The sequence below is a fragment of the Perca fluviatilis genome, chromosome 20 (assembly GCF_010015445.1).
Source record: "Perca fluviatilis chromosome 20, GENO_Pfluv_1.0, whole genome shotgun sequence".
Taxonomy (NCBI): domain Eukaryota; kingdom Metazoa; phylum Chordata; class Actinopteri; order Perciformes; family Percidae; genus Perca; species Perca fluviatilis.
The window spans coordinates 20096338-20118516 of record NC_053131.1 but is presented as its reverse complement, the minus strand read 5'-3'; the positions used below and the strand labels follow the sequence as shown (position 1 = coordinate 20118516).

At 42.8% G+C, this 22179-nt stretch overlaps 1 protein-coding gene across 2 annotated transcripts; it reads left to right on the top strand.

Annotated features, from left to right (window-relative positions):
• Positions 1 to 183: 183 nt before the first annotated feature.
• On the top strand, positions 184 to 21730 carry btbd7 (BTB (POZ) domain containing 7). 2 transcript variants are annotated; one of them, XM_039786218.1, is made up of 12 exons: positions 186 to 300; positions 452 to 531; positions 6513 to 6740; positions 8918 to 10051; positions 15355 to 15563; positions 16140 to 16215; positions 16653 to 16813; positions 17948 to 18091; positions 18540 to 18729; positions 18888 to 19066; positions 19320 to 19724; positions 19871 to 21730. In XM_039786218.1, the coding sequence occupies exons 3-12, from the start codon at positions 6659 to 6661 to the stop codon at positions 20645 to 20647; spliced, it is 3357 nt and encodes a 1118-aa protein (XP_039642152.1). In that variant the 5' UTR covers positions 186 to 300; positions 452 to 531; positions 6513 to 6658; the 3' UTR covers positions 20648 to 21730. The 2 variants fall into 2 exon arrangements, with proteins under 2 accessions (XP_039642151.1, XP_039642152.1); XM_039786217.1 differs by having other exon boundaries at positions 184 to 531.
• The last annotated feature ends 449 nt before the right edge of the window (positions 21731 to 22179 follow it).

The following is a 22179-nucleotide window of genomic DNA, read 5'->3' as shown; positions in this document are numbered from 1 at the left end:
GACGGATATGTTCAAGAATTTCCACAGCTCTTTTTTGAAATTACTTTTCAAGGTATACTACCGAACATGTGATTGAAACGACGTGTATCAAAACTATATTTTATTGTACAGATGCAAAAATCTTAATATTCAGTTTCTTTATTTTGAAAGTCCTATCCGGAAGCGCTGTTTCTTAATCTGGCTATCTTGAAATGGTTAGCGTTGGGATAGGCCATAACAACCACCCAGCAAGGCGTTGTGCTACTATGGGAAAATACCGAACCGAGAATAAAAACGGTTTTGGTGTAGTTTCTGGTCGAGGTAAATGCTAGAAATTCGCCTGGAAAGTCGATGCAAGTGGAAATTATCGCATATTAGAGATCAAATGTGGACGTTGACGTCGAGCCGTGCGTAATGAGCAGAGTTGGAAAAAGAAGGTGTTGAGCTGCATTTTTTTCTCTCTCTCTGCCAGGGACAACTTGAGTCGGAGTACTGTCTAAACTACAAGGTGATACGAAGAAAAATAATGCCCCCAAAGCTCTCCACTTTCTGGTAAATATTTCTGAACGCTCGCCTTTCAACAGTTGCATTGCATCCTGCTTGAAGTATATTGCTGTTTCCGAGGGGTGCCGTAAAGTCAAAGCGACACAGCAGAGATAGCTTACCCTAGCCTCATAGGAAATGCTACTAATTACAGGGCTGTGATGAATATGACTCCCCTCGCTAGGCTGTTGCGAAATATTTGGACATTACTTCTCATTTTAATCAGCTGAGACAAACAACCCACTTGGTTTTTGCTCTTACAAGCACTTTTAACCAAGGCTTCCGCTGAGCAGCGATAGCCCACCAATAGCCCAAAGAGCAACAATAGCTCCGCGTAAACGTAAGGCTAACAAAGCCATTGCAAATGATTGATTTCTTTATACACTGGTTGTAGAGGGGAACACTTTCTTCCGTTTTTGCGAGGCTAGATCGATAGAAAAGTTGGGGATGAATGTGCATTTTAACTTTGCTGATCAACCTAACGTCAGATAGTTGTTGATAGGTTGTGCTATGGCAACAATATGGCCCGTCATATATTGCGATCTATAGCCTAATGTTACTTGTGGATAAGGGTTTATTGGTATATCGAAGTCATACAATATTTTTTTTCAATCAGTAGTCAAATCATATCATATAACGTTATACATTTAGTGGTCAGGTATCCCCTTTGTTCACAGTTTATTATTTGCCTAATCTACCCAAAGAATATTTTTTGTATTGCTCTCCTACGTGGTTTCTCTAACACCACCGTTTTGTCCATATGCACACTGTGATACTCCTGTGGTAATGTCACTGAAATTCTGGTTAGATTTAGCATTCTGTACACCCTGCCTTCCTCTGGAATACAACCTGTGTGTATCTTATCTTTTCATTTGGAAAAGGTGTATTCACTGACTGCACTCTTCAGCATTTTAGGTTTGTCATTTCACCAGGTGAAGTATTTGTGTCAGTGCTCCAGGGCAGTATAATGACATGTAATTATTGGAGTTACATACTCAGAAGTCCTTGACTTGCATGGAAGGCTGTGAGCTTCCAAGTACTTGCCACAGAGTCACTGAATGAGCTGGATTTTGGCCTGAATGCTGTTTACTCTGGCCTGTTGGATGGAGAACTCAACAAGGAGCATTGACAACTCACTTAAAATTAGCACTTATTGTTTCCTGGACTGCCATTCATTCTCTGGAGGTTGACTGCCAGGCTGTGTTTGTATAGTCATTAGTCTTTACACACTTAACATTTCTTTATTGAAAAGATGGCCATGTTTTGGTATGTTTTGTAAACTGACCTAGAGCGTGTCATTCATCCATTAGGTCAAAAAGGTCTAAAAGAAAAGAACTTGTTGATGTGTGATACCCACGTATTGTTTGTAAATGGTGGCATCCAGAGCAAAAAAAAAAATATGGTCAGCTGACAACGTAGTCCATGAAATGCTAAATATGCAGGCAGCACTACGGTTCATATTGTTGGTTGATGGGCTAATCCAGAGGCTGCCCACCATGAGTCATCATTGTGGAGACTTTTGTTTCCTCTATCTGTGTCTGTCATTTCTGTCTGTCCGGCTGTTTCTAGCCTGTTCTGATTCCTGTAGTTTCCTGTAGCTCTCCTGGCAGAGTCTGTAATCAGTCGAATGGCCTGATTAACTGTTACACTGATTGACCTGATTGGCAAAAACACAGCAGCCTGCTCAGCCACTGATTTTTGTCTCTCCAGCCATTATTTCAGACAAAATATGACATCATTATTATTTTAGAGGGTGTAATTCATTCTGTTTTCTGACCTGCGGTCCATATTCCACTTCCACAGCTCACTGTGAGATGTTTGCAAACACATCAGTACAATGGAGGTAACTCTGTCAAAAGACTGGTTTCTTCTCACTGCTGCATTGCTTATTATGTCCCTTTTTTAGAGCACCTCCTGATTGTATCAAATTCCAAAGAGTCAAACAGTCTGAAGCAGTATTTTTGTCCAGCTTGTTTAGCAAAGCACATAATGTCCAACTCTCCACACAGGTCATTTAACAGCCTTTTCTTTTCTAGCTTGTCAGTAAATTGTGTTTAGTTATATCCATCTAAACTTATTATGAACTGAAATTATAACAAGGGATTAGTTTGCATAATTGGATTGTATTTTTATATTAATTGGACAAGGCCTGCATCTTTCTTTTTCGTTGTATGCGAGTCAAGAATAATGTATCTACCCTTCTTCTGGGATCAGTGTGACGGGGCTTCATGAGATAATAACATGCCAGCAATGGACTAATAAAAAAATCCCTGTTGAAGAAATTAAATGATGAGCTGTGTATTTGAGAGCTTTGACACATTTAGAGCACTTTGCAGCTACAGTGTAATTTTAGACAGGAAGTGTTCCTGGGGATGTATTTCAGTTGCTGCCCTTTCATTTGGGCCCGACTGCCATACTGGCACAGTGATAGCTCCTCTTCAGAAGATTAGGGCCTGTGTCATTGAGCCTAACAAAGATTCATTTCAAAAGGTGGTGATTTTATCATTTAATTCATACGATTCCCGGTGGGACCAATGGAGAACACAGCACCTAGGTGTTTTTGTGCCATTTGAGCAAAGCAGTGTGACTCTTTATAAACTGTTATGCAATTACCTAAAAGGCAAGAAATATAAATTTCTCAATCATCTGCTACACTGCCCAAGTAATTCTTCCCATCACTTTTGATTGTTTAAGTCTTGTCATGCCATCTTAGCTTCATTACAGCTGTCACTTTGATTCAAAATGTTGGATGTGTGTGTTTCACTAGCAGAGCTTTAAATAAGGGGATGACCTGTAAAAACCTGCTTTGAAATAATAAGAACGGGCTCCTGAAATTTGGGGTTGCGGACAGGAAAGGCGATCCACCTACCACTTCCTTTTTCTCTAGCCATGATGAGAAAACCCGCATAAATGATTAATAAAGTGCTTGACTGTCATTTAAATAATACATCGGTCCTGTTCTCGTGCCAAGCAGTTTTGTATGGTAATGTTCTGTGGGAGGCTGGGGTTCTGTCTTTTAAACCATTGCAAGTGGACAATTTGAATAAAATAAAATGATCCAAGTGAGTGTAGCAAGGTGAGCAGTTTGAAAGGGTGTGTATGTATGCCTGAGTGTGTATGTAGAGAGATAGGTGGGGGCAGGGAGTGTCTCCTGTCATCTCTTATTAGGGACATATAGTCCAGCTCGCCCGGCGTCTGCCTCCCCCGTCTGTGGCACTGCCCTCCTCTGCTCTCAGCCTGAGTACAACAGAGAAGCACACTGTTTCAGTCTAAACTGCGGGAAAGTGTCTTAATGTTCGACATCAGAGAGATTATGGCAGATATGCGTCTTATTGAACAGTGTGACTCAGGTCTCAAGGAAATAGCTGTCCTAAATAATGCTTTTAGAATTCTGCACTGCAGCTGAAGTTAAATTTGGTTCACTCATTTGAATGAGTTAAAGCTGTGAGTCTGCCTAGTTGGGAGTGAGTGTATTGTTCAATTGATGTGTTGGATGCTTTGTTTTATTCTGCCTCCGCTGTGCTAAATTTGAGGGACCCCCCCCCCCCCTTTTGTAAACAAGACAGTATATATCTCAAGGGCTTCCTCCTCTCTCCTACATATTCAAATATTCTAATTTTGTCCAAATGAATTCCCTGTGAAGATGGAGCTTATTTAAAGCAGTCTAATGAAATAAAGATCAACCAACATTTTTATTGGACTGCTGCAGTGTGACTATTTGTGTGGAGTAAGAGGCTTTGGTTTTCCATTGAACCCTTGGGAGGCTGTGGAGTGCTGCTCTACAGGGGCAGACACAATGATTTATTAGTATGGTAGGCAGGAGAAACTAGCAGGCTGAGATAAAACAGATCTCCCATCACACTCCAGTCCTCCATCCAGTCTCGCATAAAACGGGACACAATGAGATGAAATGCATACATACGACGTTTTTATATTGAGTTATTTAAAGGTCAAGAGCAATGAGAATTACATTTCCAAGTCTCTTAGAAATGTTTATAAAAGGGCACATTTGGGTGTATTTATGCAAAGTTACCCAAGATGTAAGTGCCATGGAAAATTGAGAAGTTGTACCTATGGTTTTGGAAAATAATCAAAATACGTTTGATCTCCAAAGTACCTGATGGTTGAAATAAAGCTAGATACTCAGTTTGTAATTAATAGCCTGATGAGTTAACCCTTGTGCTGTCTTTCTGTTGTCCTCTATCAAAATTGACCCAGTCTGTTTTGCCTTTTTAAAAGGCATAAAGTATCAATTATTACCCAATTCTATTTTGCACCTTCAAGCCAACTTCATTCCAACTCATTACCAGTAGTTTTACACTTATTTTTGGAATTTATGGTCAATAAACCTCATTACTGTACATGAAATTATACCTCATTTTGGAGTAAAGTAAGCAGAAATTATGAATTATTTTCACTATAGTGAAGATCAGATGAATATATGCTGATGGATTATCACTGACTGGTATATGTCAATGTTTTAGTCAGGATACTGTTTTGAAACCACTTTATTATTTTGAATGGCAGCACATATTTCCGATAAAGAAACTTTGAAAACGTGTCAAATTTGACCTGAAGACAACACAAGGTTAAGGGTGCTTAATTAATGAGGTGCCCTGTTTTCTGTTAGATCGTAGCCAGTGACAGTACAAAGGAGAGAGCGGGAAAAAGTTATTGAGAGCGCCTTCACTGGTGCCATGGCTGGCCAGAATAGGCTGAGGTTAAATGGCCGTATGGAGCTATTTAGTACCTCGCTTCTGTCGCACAGCATTATCTGTCTTTAAGTTATGTTTAGGTGACCCTGAAACTGAAGCAGCTAAATGGAATTCAGTCATCTTTTATTTTTAATGATTTACTCCTGTGCTTTTCCTACTGTAAACTGTCAAAATGTGGAAAAAGGCGTGTTTAGAAATTGTTAATAGACAAAATAACCAGACAGCAATGTCTGTTTTTGGCTTATCCAATTAATTGAATACCTAACAAATCAAAGTATTTTTTCCCATTGATGCAAAAATGATATAAAAAGCCAATATGCAACATTACCCACAATGGCTCAATACTACCAGAAGTATTAATGAGAAAGCTACCACTGTATAAATGGCATGGCAAAATCTCTTACTGTAGACCCATTTGGATTGTCTTATACTATATCTGTCATTTTGAACTTCCTTATCTCACATAATGCACTTAAATTGCATTCACTCATGAAATTTCCCATAAACACAGCTGTGATGCAGTGCTCAGTCTGACTGTACTGACATGGACTGAAAAAAGATCCAAAGTTTGAAAACTAGCGTAGAGATAGTTCAATAGTAATTAAATAAGAATGTACTAAGCTTCTTGCCTCGAATTGATATGACCTTGGTCAATGAATTGTCCCGAAAATTGCTGTATAGTTAAACTCTGCGTAGATATACACTGTACTGGAAAACACATCCAAATTATTCATTAGCCTACAAAGGTTTAAGCTACTGAAATGGACAAGATGGCAAAGGCAGAGTGGGTTGTACCTTCCTCTGAAAATCCCATACATCTGCATTAGATTTGTTGTTGACTGCCAGTCAGAGTTTCCTGAGGGCTGAGCAGAGGAAGTCTCTGTTGACCTCAGTCACCATTTAAGATTATAGGTAGAAGCCTGAACACACGGTCGTCACGTGAAGACTGTCACTCTAAAAAAAAAGCCTTCTCATCACAATTTTTAGCATTTCAGCCCTCTAAAATTGCCAAGGCAGCTATGATTCATGATTGCACAGAAATCAATGTGGCTGAAACAGTGTGATAGATAGTAATGGATATCCCTCTGTTCAGCTTCCTTAACATTCACCCCCATTGCCATTCATTATCTGTTTGACAATGTCCAAACATTCCAAACTCATCATGTTGCAATTCTTGTGTGATGTTAGTCCACACAACATTTAAAAGCAATTCCTATTTGACTTAAACCTCTCTCTTACTGTTCTTCCCGTGCTCTATAATCTTCCTCCCTCCAGGTATGGCAGGCTCGGCCCGGGGCTCTGAGGATGCTTCAGAGGATCCGTGCCTGACCCACGACTAAGGATTGAGAGGAATACGTTGTCTGAGCAGAATGACTCAGCAAGAGGGGGGACCCCCAAACAGCAAGTGAAGACAAGTTAGGATGGGTGCCAATGGATCCAGCTATCCACACTCATGCTCCCCACGCATAGGGGGAAATGCACAGGCACAGCAGACTTTTATAGGTAGGTATTTTATCTATGGTTAATTTAGAGCGTTGTGATCGGTTGCACAGTTAACACAAAGTCCACCCTGATAGATGATTCTGTATTTTCAGTCAGCAAATGATAAAATATCTGTTAGAGACGAACTGTTAGTGGAAAACATGATTGGCCACTCACTTCTGAAGTGAAGTGTTAAAACTATAGTCCTGAACCCACTTAGGCACTGTGCACCCATGTTACAAACACACAATGGGGGGGTCTAGCATGGCCAAACTCGCACTTTAAATTACATTAACCTGCTTCCATTACAACTAATGGTGCAAGAGGTGAATATATTTGTGCATGAGAGCTCTTGAACTGGGCCATTGATTCATACAACAGACACAAATGCATTAAAAAGCAATGCATCTACTTTACCCTGCCATAAGGGTTTTATGATGTATTATAAGGGGCAGATATACAAAGACACTTGTGTCAAATGAGGGTGGTTAACCAAAATCACATGAAATATTCTGCTGTCAAAAAAAAAAAAAAGTATCAGTCTTTTGTTGATTTTTGTTTGTTGTTACTATGTACTTGTGATGTGATTATGATAAGGCTGCTGGCTATTAGACCGGATAGGAGCTAGCTGTCATGGTTTTTGTCCCTGTGGCCAGCTATAGGCTGTTTGTTACACTGTTACATTTTTTTACTGAATGACATGGCAGCTACAGCTTATGTTCCAATTTCAGCAGTGTTTATGTCATTATCAGAGAACATTGCTGCACTACAGCTAGCTTATTTCTGTTTGCATGCATGCAAAAAAAAAAAAAAAAAGTCTGACATATATAGAGTGTGTGTGTGTGTGTGTGTGTGTGTGTGTGTGTGTGTGTGTGTGGTGGTCACTCTGTATTACTTATAATAAGTAGCATTTGTGATTGGTTGTAAGACATCAATTATACTAGGGCTGGGCAATATATCGGTATAATATCGATATTGTGCTATGAGACTAGATATCGTCTTAGATTTTGGATATCGTAATATGGCATAAGTATTGTCTTTTCCTGGTTTTAAAGTCTGCATTACAGTCAAGTGATGTCATTTTCCAGACTGTTCTAGCTGGTCTATTATTTGCCCTTAACCACATTATATCCACATTATTGATCATTATTTATCTAAAATCGAATTGTGAAAATATTTTGTGAAATCACCAATTGTCAACCCTACAATATCGTCACAATATCGACATTGAGGTATTTGGTCAAGAATATCGTGATATCTGATTTTCTCCTTATCGTCTAGCCCTAACTTACACTCCTAAATGATCAACCATTTCAGTCTTTCTGGTTGATGGTCCTTAAATCTTTCCCTGCAGCCTTCAGTGCCAGAGGGTTTGGAGAACGGCTTTAGAGATTAATTTAAATAAATCTGTCCTCAAAAACACAATTTATTTCACTTTCTAAATGACGTTGGCTCTGAGGTTTTTTGTACAATTCTTAAAAGTGAAAGTATTGTTTAAGGAGACAAATTATCTCTGTAGCCCCTGAGACATATGAGGTTCACTCGGAGCTCTGTAGTTGCTTGGTTGAGCTGGCCTGGGCCACAGATGATTCACAGTGTTAGAATGATTACTATTTGGGTCACACTGATGGATGGTTAGAAGGGCAGCAAGAGAGGATCTCCTTGGCAGAGCTTCCTCTGATGTACGAGTCCTGTCTCTCATGCCAAAGATGAATGCTATTTAGTGTAATTGATTGGGTTCATTGAGAAGTACAAAGCAGGACAAAGTCTTCTATGAGTTAATTGGTTCTTAGTCTGTGATGAACCATAGTTTAGTCTGAAACAAAACAAAATAAAGGGATTCTGTCTTTTTTTTTTTTTTTTTTTTTTTCTGCTGTTGAACTGGAGCCAAATGCTTTGGTAGCTGGGTCAGGATAGTGTGTGTTTGGCCTGATGGAGCTGGCCTCACCACAGGGGTGCTAGAGACAGATTGTGTTTCTAGCAGTCTGGCCTCGAGTAAACTGATGTTGGGGTTATGAAATCAATGTCTCACCAGAACAATATTTTTGAGGAAATATCTAGGAAAAACTGTCATAGATTTTTAATATAGTAAAAAAAAATAGTAGGTTTCTTACTTTATATCCAGTATATGATTTTAGTTCGTTTAAACACAAACTACAATTCTTATGAAGCTAACCTGTATTGTGTGCTCATTTCAGGGACCTCATCCTACTCTCAGCAGGGATATGGCTGGGAGTCTAAGCTATACAGCCTGGAGCACGGCCATGAGCGGCCCACAGACAGGAAGAAGAAGAGCCTTGGTCTGGCGACCCTCAAACGGAGGTTCATCAAAAGGAGGAAGTCCAGCCGCTCAGCAGATCATGCGCGGCAGATGCGGGAGCTTTTGTCAGGTTGGGACGTCCGTGACACAAATGCCCTGGTGGAGGAATATGAGGGCACAGCAGCGCTCAAGGAGCTAAGCTTTCAGGCCAGCCTGGCACGTGCTGAGGCACCCAGCTTGCAGCGGGATCTGGCTGCCCTCTACCAGCATAAGTACTGCACTGATGTGGACCTCATCTTCCAAGGTACTTGCTTCCCAGCTCACCGGGCCATCCTGGCTGCCCGCTGCCCCTTTTTCAAGACTCTGCTGTCGTCATCCCCTGGCTATGGAGCAGAGGTTCTCATGGACATTGAGACAGCTGGCATTGATGTGCCCATGTTCTCTGCCCTGCTTCACTACTTGTACACTGGGGAGTTTGGGGTGGGTGGGGCGGAGGATACCAGGCTGCAAAATGTGGATGTACTGGTGCAACTCAGTGAGGAGTTTGGTACACCCAACTCCTTGGAGGCTGATATGAAGGGCCTGTTTGACTACATGTGTTACTATGACGCTCTGCTCAGCTTCTCCTCAGACTCTGAGATGATAGAGAGCTGTAATGAGCGAGGTGCTGGGGCTGCCGCACCAACAGTGGGCTCCGGGGGCCCTGGGACCCCAGATGAGGACCTTAGGGCTCATAAAGCTATCCTCTCGGCACGTTCTCCTTTCTTCAGGAACCTTTTGCAAAGGCGCATCCGCACAGGAGAGGAAATGACTGAGCGCACATTACAGACACCCACCCGCATAGTGCTGGATGAGTCTATCATCCCAAGGAAATATGTGCAAGTTATTCTCCACTGCATGTACACAGATGCGGTGGAGCTTGGGCTGGTGCTGCGGGGCAGTCCCTCAGCGGGCAGCCTCGGCGAGGTGCAAGCACTGGTGTCTGGGGGCCGTGGAGCCAGCACACGCACAGAGGAGGCCATGGAGCTGTACCACATTGCTCTGTTCTTGGAGTTCAGTATGCTGGCTCAAGGTAAGTCATAATCACAAACATTTACAACACACAAAGCAATGTTACGTGACAAGATAAAAAAAAAATAAATAAGGATTTGTTCTCTGTAGACAGGGTTTATAGGATTACAGCCACGTTGTCCATACTTAGTGGTGCTTGTGAGTATGGGCAATATTACCTTAAATCTTTACAAAGACATATTACCAGATTGACCTTTGATCATAAATGTGATGATATATTTGATGCATCAGTGCATGTAGTTCCTCTCTCATGTTGGCTCACTTGTGATATGTTTGTCCTGTTACATTACAGTTAAGGACAACTTAAATATACTGGACTTTTGGTTGCATTTTTGTTTCAGTAATTGTAGCTTGTGCTTGTCATTTAATAGACATGTTTTTATTATTGTAAATTTAGGAAAATAAGAGATTGATAATTCAGTCATAATTCTCCAACTCTACTTGCTCCACACACTTTAGTTTGATTTAATTTCTTAACAATAATGTGTCCACTGACTAAATGAGTCTCAGTATTGCTGAGGTCTCAGCTTGAACAAATAGTTTTAAACTGTGTTAATGTAGTTGAATAGCCTTAACCGTCAATTTCAAAGTTAATCTGTCAGTCTGGACTGTCATAATTATAGTGTCGGTCTGTGGATTAAATAATAGGAGTTGGAATCTTCTTTGTGAAGTAATGTGTCACAAGACTCATGTCTACTTTAATATCTCCCTCCATGCGTTCATATAATGTCTCACACTCATTGTAATAATTTTCCACCCTTTCCTTAAAACTACATTATGCATGTTGGCATATGTGCAATATGGCTGTGCAGACCAGGCTAGTGTTAAACAGCTTGGCTGACTGTGATGGGTGTTAGAGCTGTGGCTGCCAGTAACAGATTGATATAGTCTGAAGGGTTTGTCTGTGTCTCCAGGGGCAGGCAGCTTACTGTACTGATACATGCTGCGCATTTGAGCCTTGAGTCTTTTTTACTCCTGCCACTGTCTCAGAGTGACCCCAGTAACATGCCAAAGGTTAAAGCCATGGTTTGACATGAGCCAGTCTCTTTGTCACTCTCACTTCCCCCAGAGTGGCATGTCTGAGCCCTGTCTAGTTTCTAACGCACCTAACAAAGCTCCTCTCCAGTCGGAATAGCCTTTGCAATATGCAATACGCAATTCTTGTAGCAGTCTATTTCAAATGCACACAAAATATACTGGACTGTGTGGATCCAGAGAGGTTGTATGACTCAACACTGTTATCATATCTTATAACCATCTTATCTTTCATAGAGGCACGATGATGGGAAATAGTTAGTCAAATATTGAAATGGTGATATGAGCTGCATTAAACGCCAAGTTAACAATAATATTCAAAATGCACTCTATGTACTTTGTTGTGACTCAAACACTTCAGCGATGCTGTTTTACAGTAAAAGCCGTGAAGCTGTGAAGTAGCTGCAGACACACAACATACACAGCCTCTGCGTATGCTATGCTCACTTGGTTTGAATCCACTACAAAAGTATAGGTTCATCAGTAACCAGATATTGCATCGTTTTTGTGCAAATTCACACTGCACTGTTGATACAAATTTGATACATCACGTAATCCTAATACGTTTGGATGTGGGACTATTTAAGCTTGAAAACTATGAACAACATAAGACATGTCTGGGACACAGTGCACTCTACAACATGCTTGTATAAAACATTTCAAAAGCACAGGATTAGTTGTGGGCAGCTGATTCTTGGCCCCTCAGTCAATACAGTCAATTCAGCAATCACCTTTAAGACATGTGCAGTGATCTCAATAGCACTGTACACTAACGCCATACACACAGCTAGTTAGACACCACCTCCCACCCTCAAGCGTTAGTGTCGCTCTCAGGGTCACTCTGGCAGCTTAAGCCGATGAGCAGCCAAATGGTGTCATCCCCACACACCATCACCTCCTCTTCCTTCCCATCCCCCCTCTCAACAAACCCCTACTCAAGGGTATTTTTATCCCCTCCTCCCTCTCCCACAGTGCTGCATCGCTCTAATCAGTTCCCATGAAACCTCAATGTGGAATGTGGTGAGATGGTTGAGGTTGACCTGGTGTTATTTTATTCAAGTCCCCTCTCTATCTATTTTGCAACTTCCTGTTATTACCCTTTTGGAGATCTCTATTTCATGCCTCGAACATTTAATAATAAAAAAAAAATCATACAATCTCCAGGTGTCATATCCTCCTGGCATCTGTGAGTTGATTATGAAATGAGAAATTTGTCTGTGTCCATCCCACTGCTTGAGACTTGAGTAGCTGCCATGTCTCTTCATGAGGCAGCAGAGAGGCTTATGTCAGGGATTTCATATGGAGCGAGCTCTCATCTGTCACACAGTCTTCCCCCTCGTGTACTCCTCGACTGCTACCCTCTGGCTGTGTGAAGTTTTGGCCCATGGAGTTTTTTGTGGAGCAGTTGAGCTCTGTCATTCGTCCTTATTAATTCTCAAGATGTGTATCCCTTTATGACTCCATCTCACTCAAATAGAAACCAATATTAAAAGCCTTATTAATTTTTCAAGTGCACCACAGAGATGATAGCCAGTTGGTGTGGTTTCAGCTTGTGCACTGTGGTACTTCCTCTCTCTCCTCGCTCACTGACTGACCAGTGCTTTTAGTGCACTATCTTGTGTTGACTGAAGTCCCAGTCCTTGAGTGATTATCAGACATGATTTACATCCGTAGGCTTGTTTACAGGCCATTGAGTGCTGTTGATGATTTAAGTGGCTTTGGAGACCATGCGCTCCATAAACAAGGAGCTCCAAATAATAACAGCAAGACAAAACGCATACGTCCTCCAAGCTTGTGTAGTGTAGAGCTGGCTGTTGCCGCTCCTGCTGTTGTGTTGATATTCGTCAGTCGGCTAAGCTCCAGTGAATGTTGTGTACCACCCGTGGAGAGAAGGGGAGGCGGGTAAGTATTAGATATAATGCTGATTCTAATCTCCAGCTCATAATAAAAGTGCTGCATTTTAAAAGACTGGCTGTCGCTGTGAATTCTAATGGGCTAACACAGAGCAGTGCTTTTCCTGGGCCACTGGTCCCAGGTGGGGGGTGCGTGCGTGCGTGCGTGCGTGCGTGCGTGCGTGCGTGTGTGTGTGTGTGTGCGTCTGCTTTTTGGAGAGGGCAAAGATGCAAAGGTGAAAGACTGACGTGAGCAAAAGCACTTTCTAGAAGACAGACAGCAGCACAGCGACGAGTGGTAGAGAAGGAGGCACAGATGTTCATTCCCTCTTCCAGTCTGTTTATAGTAGATAAAAAAGCCAAAGTGCCTGGGTTCACATTTCAACTTCACCTGTCTTCTCAACGATGCAGGATTTCCACCCTTCGTTTTGAAACACTGTGGGTGTCTGCTTTGCATTTAGCTAACTTGCAAATACAACTAAAGACGCCAAAAAGGTGAAGTGCATCATAAGTTTGTGTGTCCGTGTATGTGCATGTACATTATTGCTTGCATGTGTGTATGTGTTCATCTTAAAAATGTGTGAGTTGTGCTTGGACAGATATGAAGCCTCAGATTCAAAAGAATAAGCTTTGCTGGGGCCATCACTCTAAAGTCTGGTGTCTAGTTTCCCAGAGTGTATGTTCAAAGTGATGGTTTGGGGGCGGAAAGGCAGCTTAGATCTTCTACTTTTAAGATAAGAGTTTCCCAGAGGAGCGTTGCTTGCTACTGGCCCAACTATGAGCTGATAGACAGGATGGCCTGAAATGAGAAAGTTGGCAAGCTTGTGTTTCAGTTTAGAGCAGCTGTAACTGGATGTCAGTCAGTCCGGCTCTATCTCCATGGATGTCCGTTTCGTATTAAACGTTATTGATCAGAGAGAGGCTGAGAATAAGAGCCACTGAAGTTTTGGCCTGTTGGGGTTTGGCATAAATAGCTTGACCCAGCCAATCATATGTTAATCTGAGTGGATTTTAGGGGATTTCATTCTGCCTAAATGGATGCCTAAATGGATCCCTCTTAGAATATGTGTGAGTTTAAGTGCCAGTGTAGGCAGAATTTTCAAAACATAGCTTTTTTTTTTTTTTAAATAGCTAGAGCATCAGGTACATTATTCCCTAAGCCTTCTGTGGCTTTTTAATGCATTTTTGATTCATGCACACAAGTGTGTACACAATTGCAAAGTGTGTGTGCGTGCCCGTGCACCGGCAGCACATTTCCTCAGGTTGCTGTGTTTACTTATCACGGCTAAGAGAAGGCAGCTTGAGACTGAAACACATCAAGGTATCAAAGGCATTTATGTGGGTTGGTGTATTACAGAGTTAAACCACTGCCTGCTGTTCTGGTATGTGCTCTGATTTAGGAAACGCAGCAAGGAGGATGTGGGGGCTAGTAGAGGAAGACTCCCTGGATCACTTAATACGAGTCAAAACTACTGTTGGTCTGGCAGTGGCTGCGGAAATAGCACTTACATTCTAATAATCTTTTAGTTAAATCATTCTCTATTGTATTTCTTTTTCTTTAGCTTTTGTTAAGTATTATATTGCTTAGGACTGGATGGAAATATTCAACTTTTTGGATATTCGTTCATTGGGTAGGTATTCAGTTTTCAATTTTTGGGATTCAAATATTCGTTTTTTTGTTTTGTTTTTCCTTTTTAATACTGTAATAAAGTTGATACAGATTCAACTTTTGGAGACACGCAACCCAATGTCAGACTGAGGTGGCTAGTCATGTAACCGGCAATTAGACTTGTCGGTCCTTTTGAGGTGGTGTGAGAATTCCGTACAGTAAACGGGAAACATCCACTCTATTGCTGCCACAAGGAGGGTTTTAAACACTATGAGGTAAAAAACGAAACACAAGCACTGAACTGCCCAGGAGTTTGTGTAACAGCTGACTGTTTTCTGTCGCTCGGTATCTTTTCTTTCGCTCTTTCTCCGTGAAATGAAGCTGCCTGCAAGTGCAGTCGGAAATTTTGAGATTTATAAACGCTTTATAAACAATCTGACGTAAAACAATAATTGTGAAATATAAATTCTACTTGTGCTACATTGGGGGGTTAAATAACACAACAGGACGTCACACAAATGAGCCATTTAAGGGACACTCCCGCTGCAGAGTCGGCCATGGCCGCCACCACCGAAGTTTAATATTTGCTGTTGATTACAACTGAACCTTAGAAGCCCAAAAAATGGTATTCGGGACAGCCCTGGTATTGCTGGCTTAAATATCTGTACTGAATCTATTACTGTACTTGGAATATGATACATTTGTGCCCATAAAGATGGATTGAATATCAAAATGTAAATTGCTTAACTATCTCATTGGCTCTCCCAGGCTGTGAGGACATTGTTGTGGAAAGCCTGTCTCTGGACTCACTCGTTCCCATCCTGAAGTGGAGCTCCCAGCCATACGGCTCCAAGTGGGTCCATAGACAGGCCATGCACTTCCTCTGCGAGGAATTCAGTCAAGTTGTCACCTCCGATGTTCTCTACGAGCTTAGCAAGGAGCACCTTCTCTGCGCAATTCAGTCTGACTACTTACAGGTAAGGAAACGGAACATAACCTATCAATCTGTTATTTGATTCCATAGTTGTCACCCTCTATGACATCTCACAGTTTGGAAGATGCTTTTTCTAGCGTGAAATTGCAGTAATGGGTGTTCACAATGACTGCTTGGTGAAAATACAGTAAACGCATACACAGAGATGGATTAACACAATCTCTGTCACACACACACACACACACACACACACACACACACACATTGATGACACTGTGACGACTTTAGTAACACCATTCCCTTGAGGGAAATGAAATGCCTTAAAACCAAGAACCTAATCAAAGCTGGGCTGTCATCTGCACTGCCAAGCTACACGGGCATTCGACCAGATGGTTGAGGTGAAGTGTTCACCAACTACACAAACAAGCCAACGAGGCATGTGCTTTGCTGGGACACTGCCTGAACATATTGCATTTTGAACTTATTCTCATTTAACAGCTCCCCAGTTTTGTTCTCAAAAATATCTAACCTTGTCCTAATAATACTTTTGTGTCTTTATTTCTCCCTGACCTATATCTCTGTGTCTCTCTATTTCTCTGTACCTCGGTCTCGTTTACAGGCGAGTGAACAGGACATTCTCAAGTACGTTGTGAAGTGGGGCGAGCAGCAGCTTATTAAGAGGATGGCAGACAGGGGTAAGATAATACACTCTATAATTACCCTCTGAGCAGCCCCCCTAATGGCTCTGAGGAAATTACCCACTTACAGAGCCTCCAAAATACACTTAAAAGCATTACTAAAAGGAACCAAACTTTACCCTAAAAAAAGGAAATGGCCTCATGTCATTGTGTGCTGTGACTTAGTAAGCACTTGTCTTATGTAGGATTTATGGTCAGGGTTATAAGTGATCATATTGTATGGGCTAGCTACTTGCTTTAGGAATCTGAAACACACAGCAGGTAATGCAGTATTTATCCACAATTTTTCACATGAACTTGCCTGAACAATGTGAAAAATAGCCTGCAGGTTGACTTAAAAGCAGTAAAAGTCTAATCATAGTTGCATAAATAGTCACGGTTATATGCATTATATTAAAAGCTGCTAATGGCTGTTTCTGTCCTCATTTACCCAGAGCCCAACCTGTTGAGCGGCACAGCACACAGTGTAAACAAGAGGGGAGTAAAAAGGAGAGACCTGGATGTGGAGGAGCTAAAAGAGATCCTGTCTCCCCTCCTGCCCTTCATCCGAACTGAGCACATCTTACCTCCCAACAGTGACGTCCTCGCTGACGCGGTCAGTAGGCCTACTCCTTATCTGCCTTTTCTCAGCTGCTGTGTGTTTATGGGATTGCACCTGAGTGGGGCTGGACGATATGACCGAAAATCAATATCACGATTGATTGAATGTTTTGCTCCTATTACGATTAATGAACGATAATTATTATTGTTTTAGTTTTTTTTGGTTCACTGACCAGGTTTGTACTGTATATGCTACTGGACCCAAGTGTATCCAGACTGTGGTCCACCTTGGCTGTGTAACAAAAATATGAACACCACACAAGGGTTAAAGAGGGCATATATTTGTGATTTTAGATTTAGAAGTAAGTGAAGGAAACCATAAAAAAAATATTTATTGAATATTTTCAACAATTGAAATCAAAGCACACATTGCTTAAAATAAAAACATATTGCAAATAAAGTTACATTATTCGTTTTTAAAATGCAAGTTTTTGTAAAAAAGTATAAAATAACCAGCATCAAATTTTAAATATTGCCATATCAAAAGTAAAACACAGGACTATCAAGCGGGGGAGCAGAATTAATGTCCAGAAAACGTTACTAAGACTTTTACCCAGGAAATGGGCGTAATCTTCCTCGTCATTTTGGGGTCTAAACATAACTGTCGTCACCGCATCACAATCACCTTTTTTCAGCTAAACTTAACTGTATGGCTGCTGAAACAACCGGGACCTCACAGTGATCGGTAAATGCCTAACGTCCCCTTTTTGTCGGCTTAACTTACTACTTTAGAGTCGTCTTTAATGAAGCCGAAATGAAGCCGAAATGTGTCCAAATGGCGAATACTGCGTTTTTCTTTTGTACAAGCTTCTCCTGTTTCTCAGTAGACTCGGTGTTTGAGTTCTCCATCTTGCTTCCATGCTGCAGACTAGACAGGGTGGAGTCACGTGACTACACACGTGGTATTATTTATTTTTTTTATTTTTTAAAGTACATGAAACGCACAGTGGGGAAAGTATTAACAGGATTAAAAAAATAAATAAATAAAATAACTGACATGGGAAAGGTCTGTTAGAGGTTCTGAATTTCGGTTTTGATTACTTTTCAATTAATCGTCCAGCCCTACAACTTGGTCATTGTGACTTTCATAAACTGAGCATTGATCCACATTCTTCACCCCTGTACACAGCTTAAACGGGGTTTGATAAGTACCCCTCCTTCCGACATGCTGCCCACAGCTGAGGGGGGAAAAGCCAATGCCTGGTTACGGCAGAAGAGCGCTGGAATCTATGTGCGTCCCCGCCTCTTCTCTCCTTATGTGGAGGAGGCTAAGGTAAGGCTCATTCACTTCTGATTAATGGGGGCTCCAGACAACGCAGAAAGCAGTGTAGAGGTTCTGTGAAGAGGACAGCCTAACCATTAAGTGCCTGGGGAAAAATTTGCGGACCTGTTCATAGCTTAGATGCGCTAAAGTCATCCATGCCCAGTTGTTGCGATGCATACTCACCATATTTAATAGCTGCCTCCATCATCTTGACTGAAATTCATTTATGTCCATTTACACACTTTTCCTCATAACTTATAGGGCTTCCTAGGGCCATGAATATTTATGAACATTTCCCTAGACCAGAGAGAGTCATTATTAGAGGAAGTGTCAATCAAGTGGAACTAATTTGCAAAACCTCTGTGTCCTTGAGTTAAGATAGGCGTAATCCAAAGAGGGGTTTTATTTCTTTGACATTCTGGTCTAACTTGCCCTCTCTCATCTACCTTCCCCGTAGTCTGTGCTTGATGAAATGATGGTGGAGCAGACAGACCTGGTGCGGTTGCGATTAGTGCGCATGTCTAACGTCCCAGACACACTCTACATGGTCAACAACGCTGTGCCTCAGTGCTGTCACATGATCAACCACCAGCAAATGGCAAGCAACGCAACCACAGCTCCATCGGTTGTGGCTAATGAAATTCCAGGTAAGAAAATTGTTGAGTAGTGACCAAATGATAACGGAAACTGGCGCTCATGTCACCAAACCCCTCAAGTACCCTTGACTGTGATGCTAGTGTGAAGCTAGTATCAAAAAGTAAAACATCCATCAATGTGTGTGTTTTGTATTGTGTGCATCTTTCAGTGCCTCAGCTGTCTGTGGTAAAGGAGATGATCCGGCGGCTGCAGGAACTGAGACACACCGAACAGGTCCAGAGAGCTTATGCCCTCAACTGTGGTGAAGGAGCCACCGTCAGCTATGAGCTGCAGCTCCGGGTGCTGAGGGAGTTCGGTCTGGCAGACGGAGCCACTGAGCTACTGCAGGTTAGTAGAAAGCAGAGTTTGTCCCCAGGAGTTAGAGGGGGATGAGATGGCTAAGGCTGGGATACTAACGGTGATGCTAAGGCTGAGGACACAGAAAGATCTCAGTAACGCAGCAGACACAGACCTTAAACAACACCAGGCAGATAAATCGTAATGAAAATCTTAAAGTAGGGTTTGCTTTGTCAGCACCACAATGGATATAGATTTCTATAGCTTCTTTTTTTTTATTTTTATTTTTTTATTTTATTTTCAGAACCCGTACAAGTTCTTCCCTGATGAACGGTTTGGAGATGAGAGTCCAATTCTGGCTCTGCGCCAGGTGGGTCGGTGTCGGGTAAACAGCAGCCCAGCCATGGATAGCATGTTCACAGAGCTGGAAGGGGTAGTGGGCTTCCACCCTCCCCTACCTCCTCCACCTCCCCCATACCACCCCCCTGCCACACCCAGCCATGCTCAGCTCAAGGGTGCCTGGCGTCCTCGTGTGCCCATGCCAACCCCTACCCGTTCCTTCTCCTATCCCTGCAACCGCACCCTGATCCAGCGCCATGCAGCCGCTAAGCATGGCAGCTCAGACTACTCCTCTGTGCCCAGGCCTCAGCCCCCAGACTGCACCAACCCGCAGGCTATGGGCCGAGCTTTTCTTTCAGACCAGCAAGCGGTGAGTGTGTCTGTGTGTGTGTCAGTCATCTCCTAGAGTCTTTGTGCTACGATTTTGTTTATTCAAATGTGGGTTAATGATTTGTGTTTTTGGATAATGAGTTGCTCAATTGTCAGGTAACATCACACATCTGTTTTCCAATGCAGATGAGCATGGAGCCTGTTATGAGGGAGTTCATGCCTGACATTGCACTGGGAGTCTCTGTCATGTCCCTGAGGGAGCAGCACATGGCAGAGATGGACAGGGAAGGCCCTCACAGCCCAATGGGCCCCTCGGGCCACCATCTGCCCCATGGACCCTGCCCTTCTGCCCGCCACAGCCATGGTCACGGTCCTGGACATGGCCACTCCTGCAAGAGACATGCTCCTGAACCCAAGCTGGAGGCTCAAGCCGAGTTCCCTGATCTGTATGACTTCTCCTGCCGACCTGCAACCCCAACCTCCACTCACCCTTTGCCCTCCTTTGCAGGACCAGACCTCTACAGCCACAGCTGCACCCCCTCCAGCTCTTATCCCCCCCCCTACATTTCTGACTCTCAGTCCCAGGGCCGCCCACAGGGACGGACTGCCCCAGACCCGCTACGCCTGGATGTCCTCAGTATGACCTCTCAGAGGCATGATGGAGTCCTTGCCAGCCCCTCTGGGGCACAGTCTAGGATGGGACACATCCCAAGGGGGCGATCAAATGAGACAGACCTGACTCATGGCTTGGGCCATTTACGGTCTCCCAGTGGGAACATGGACAGCTATGAGGAGAGGCACACAGGACCTAGAGATGCCCCAGAGGAGATGGTTCTAGCTGGGGAATCATTGGGCCCGGGCTCCCTCCAGCAGCCTCACAGGAACAGTGTCAGCGAGGAGATCTCCAGAGACCGCAGGTCACCCAGCAAGCCTGACTACCCTTATAAGAAATCTGCACTTTAACCCCACTTGAGGACCAGGGGTTGAGTTAAGAAAAGGGAAATTGTGATAAGTGGCTGTCCATCACAATGGATGGCAAAGCACTAAATGTGTGCCTGCGTGTGTGTGTGTGTGTGTGTGTGTGTGTGTGTGTGTGTGTGCGTGTGCGTGCGTGAGGAGCAGGGGAAAGGGTGGTCGATGGTTGCTATTTATAGGATCTGTCCTTTTTGTCCTACCTCTATCACACTGTGCTATCCATCACACAGTCAGAGTATGGAATGAGTAACAGCTGTAGGTTAATTGTCAATGCTTGTAATCGATCTCTGCAAGCCTGCCTAGTCCTGCTGGTTTAGAGGATGACTCAGGCTTTACTAGAATAGATTTGTCTCGAGTTTGATTGTAAAGAAAGAGGTTAGCTCTAGGCTGTGTGAGTCCAGCACAAGGAGGCCACAACACTAGATGTAGCTCAGTTATAAACCGATTGTTTAACAAAGATTATTTTCAAAGGCCCTGTTGTCTCGATTATTTTCAGCATAGAATGGGGTAGATGGCACGATCGGAATCTCAATTTACACAAGCCAGCAATGGTACACAGTCTGGGGCAGTGAGTATTACGATAAAATCATATGTAAATGCTTCTGGCTGTATTCTTTTCCTCCCATTACTTGTATTTCCATTTCCTCCTGTAGCATGCCTATAGCAACCCACTTGACTAGTTGTCCCCTCCTGGCTCTGGTGCTGATGAGGAATGGGCTAAGGCTTGTTCACACAAAGCAGAAATTGAATCCGACAGGAAGTAGGTCATCAGAGCTTGTCATTGTCCTGTAACCCAGTCTGATAATGGTGTCAGGCTTTACCTATCACAGCCAGTGTCTAGCTTGGAGGCAGCAGCCTGGTGTTTTCAGAGAGGGTGGAGGGGGGCAGGAGGATTGCAAGCAGGCGTTACTGAGATACAGTGGATAATATAGGGGTGCCATGGCAACTGACATACAGTGATGAAATGGAGTACTGGGGGTTTGTTGGTTTTTGTGTGTGTGTGTGTGTGTGTGTGTGTGTGTGTGTGTGTGTGTGTGTGTGTGTGTGTGTGTGTGTGTGTGTGTGTGTGTGTGTGTGTGTGTGTGTGTGTGTGTGTGTGTGTGTGTGTGTGTGTGTGTGTGTGTGTGTGTGTGTGTGTGAGACTTTCATACACGGGTGTGTCTGTGTCTGTGTGTGTGTGTGTGAGACTTTCATACACGCAGGTGTGTGTTTGTGTGAGACTTTCATACACGCAGGTGTGTGTGAGACTTTCATACACGCAGGTGTTTAGACAATCTCAGTACTGTATACTCCCATCTTTAGGCAGGTCTGTTTGTACATATCAGAGAGTCAGATGATTTAACCAGTCTTTGGCACAGAGTGCAGTGGTCAGTGTGCTAGAGCCGCTTGTTCTGTTTAATCCAATAGCATCAAGTAATCAAATCTAAAGCCTTAATCAGTGCTTGGAATATTCAGTTGTACCTACCTTTATTCAGTTAAGTATGATGTCATTATATCGCAACCCCTGTTAATTGCTTATT

Coding starts and splice junctions, on each gene's coding strand:
- btbd7 (XM_039786217.1), top strand. CDS start 6,659: ATGGGTGCCAATGGATCCAGCTATCCACACTCATGCTCCCCACGCATA. Junction 16,216..16,652: donor TAAGAGGATGGCAGACAGGG/GTAAGATAATAC, acceptor TCATTTACCCAG/AGCCCAACCTGTTGAGCGGC. Junction 19,067..19,319: donor GAGCCACTGAGCTACTGCAG/GTTAGTAGAAAG, acceptor TTTTATTTTCAG/AACCCGTACAAGTTCTTCCC.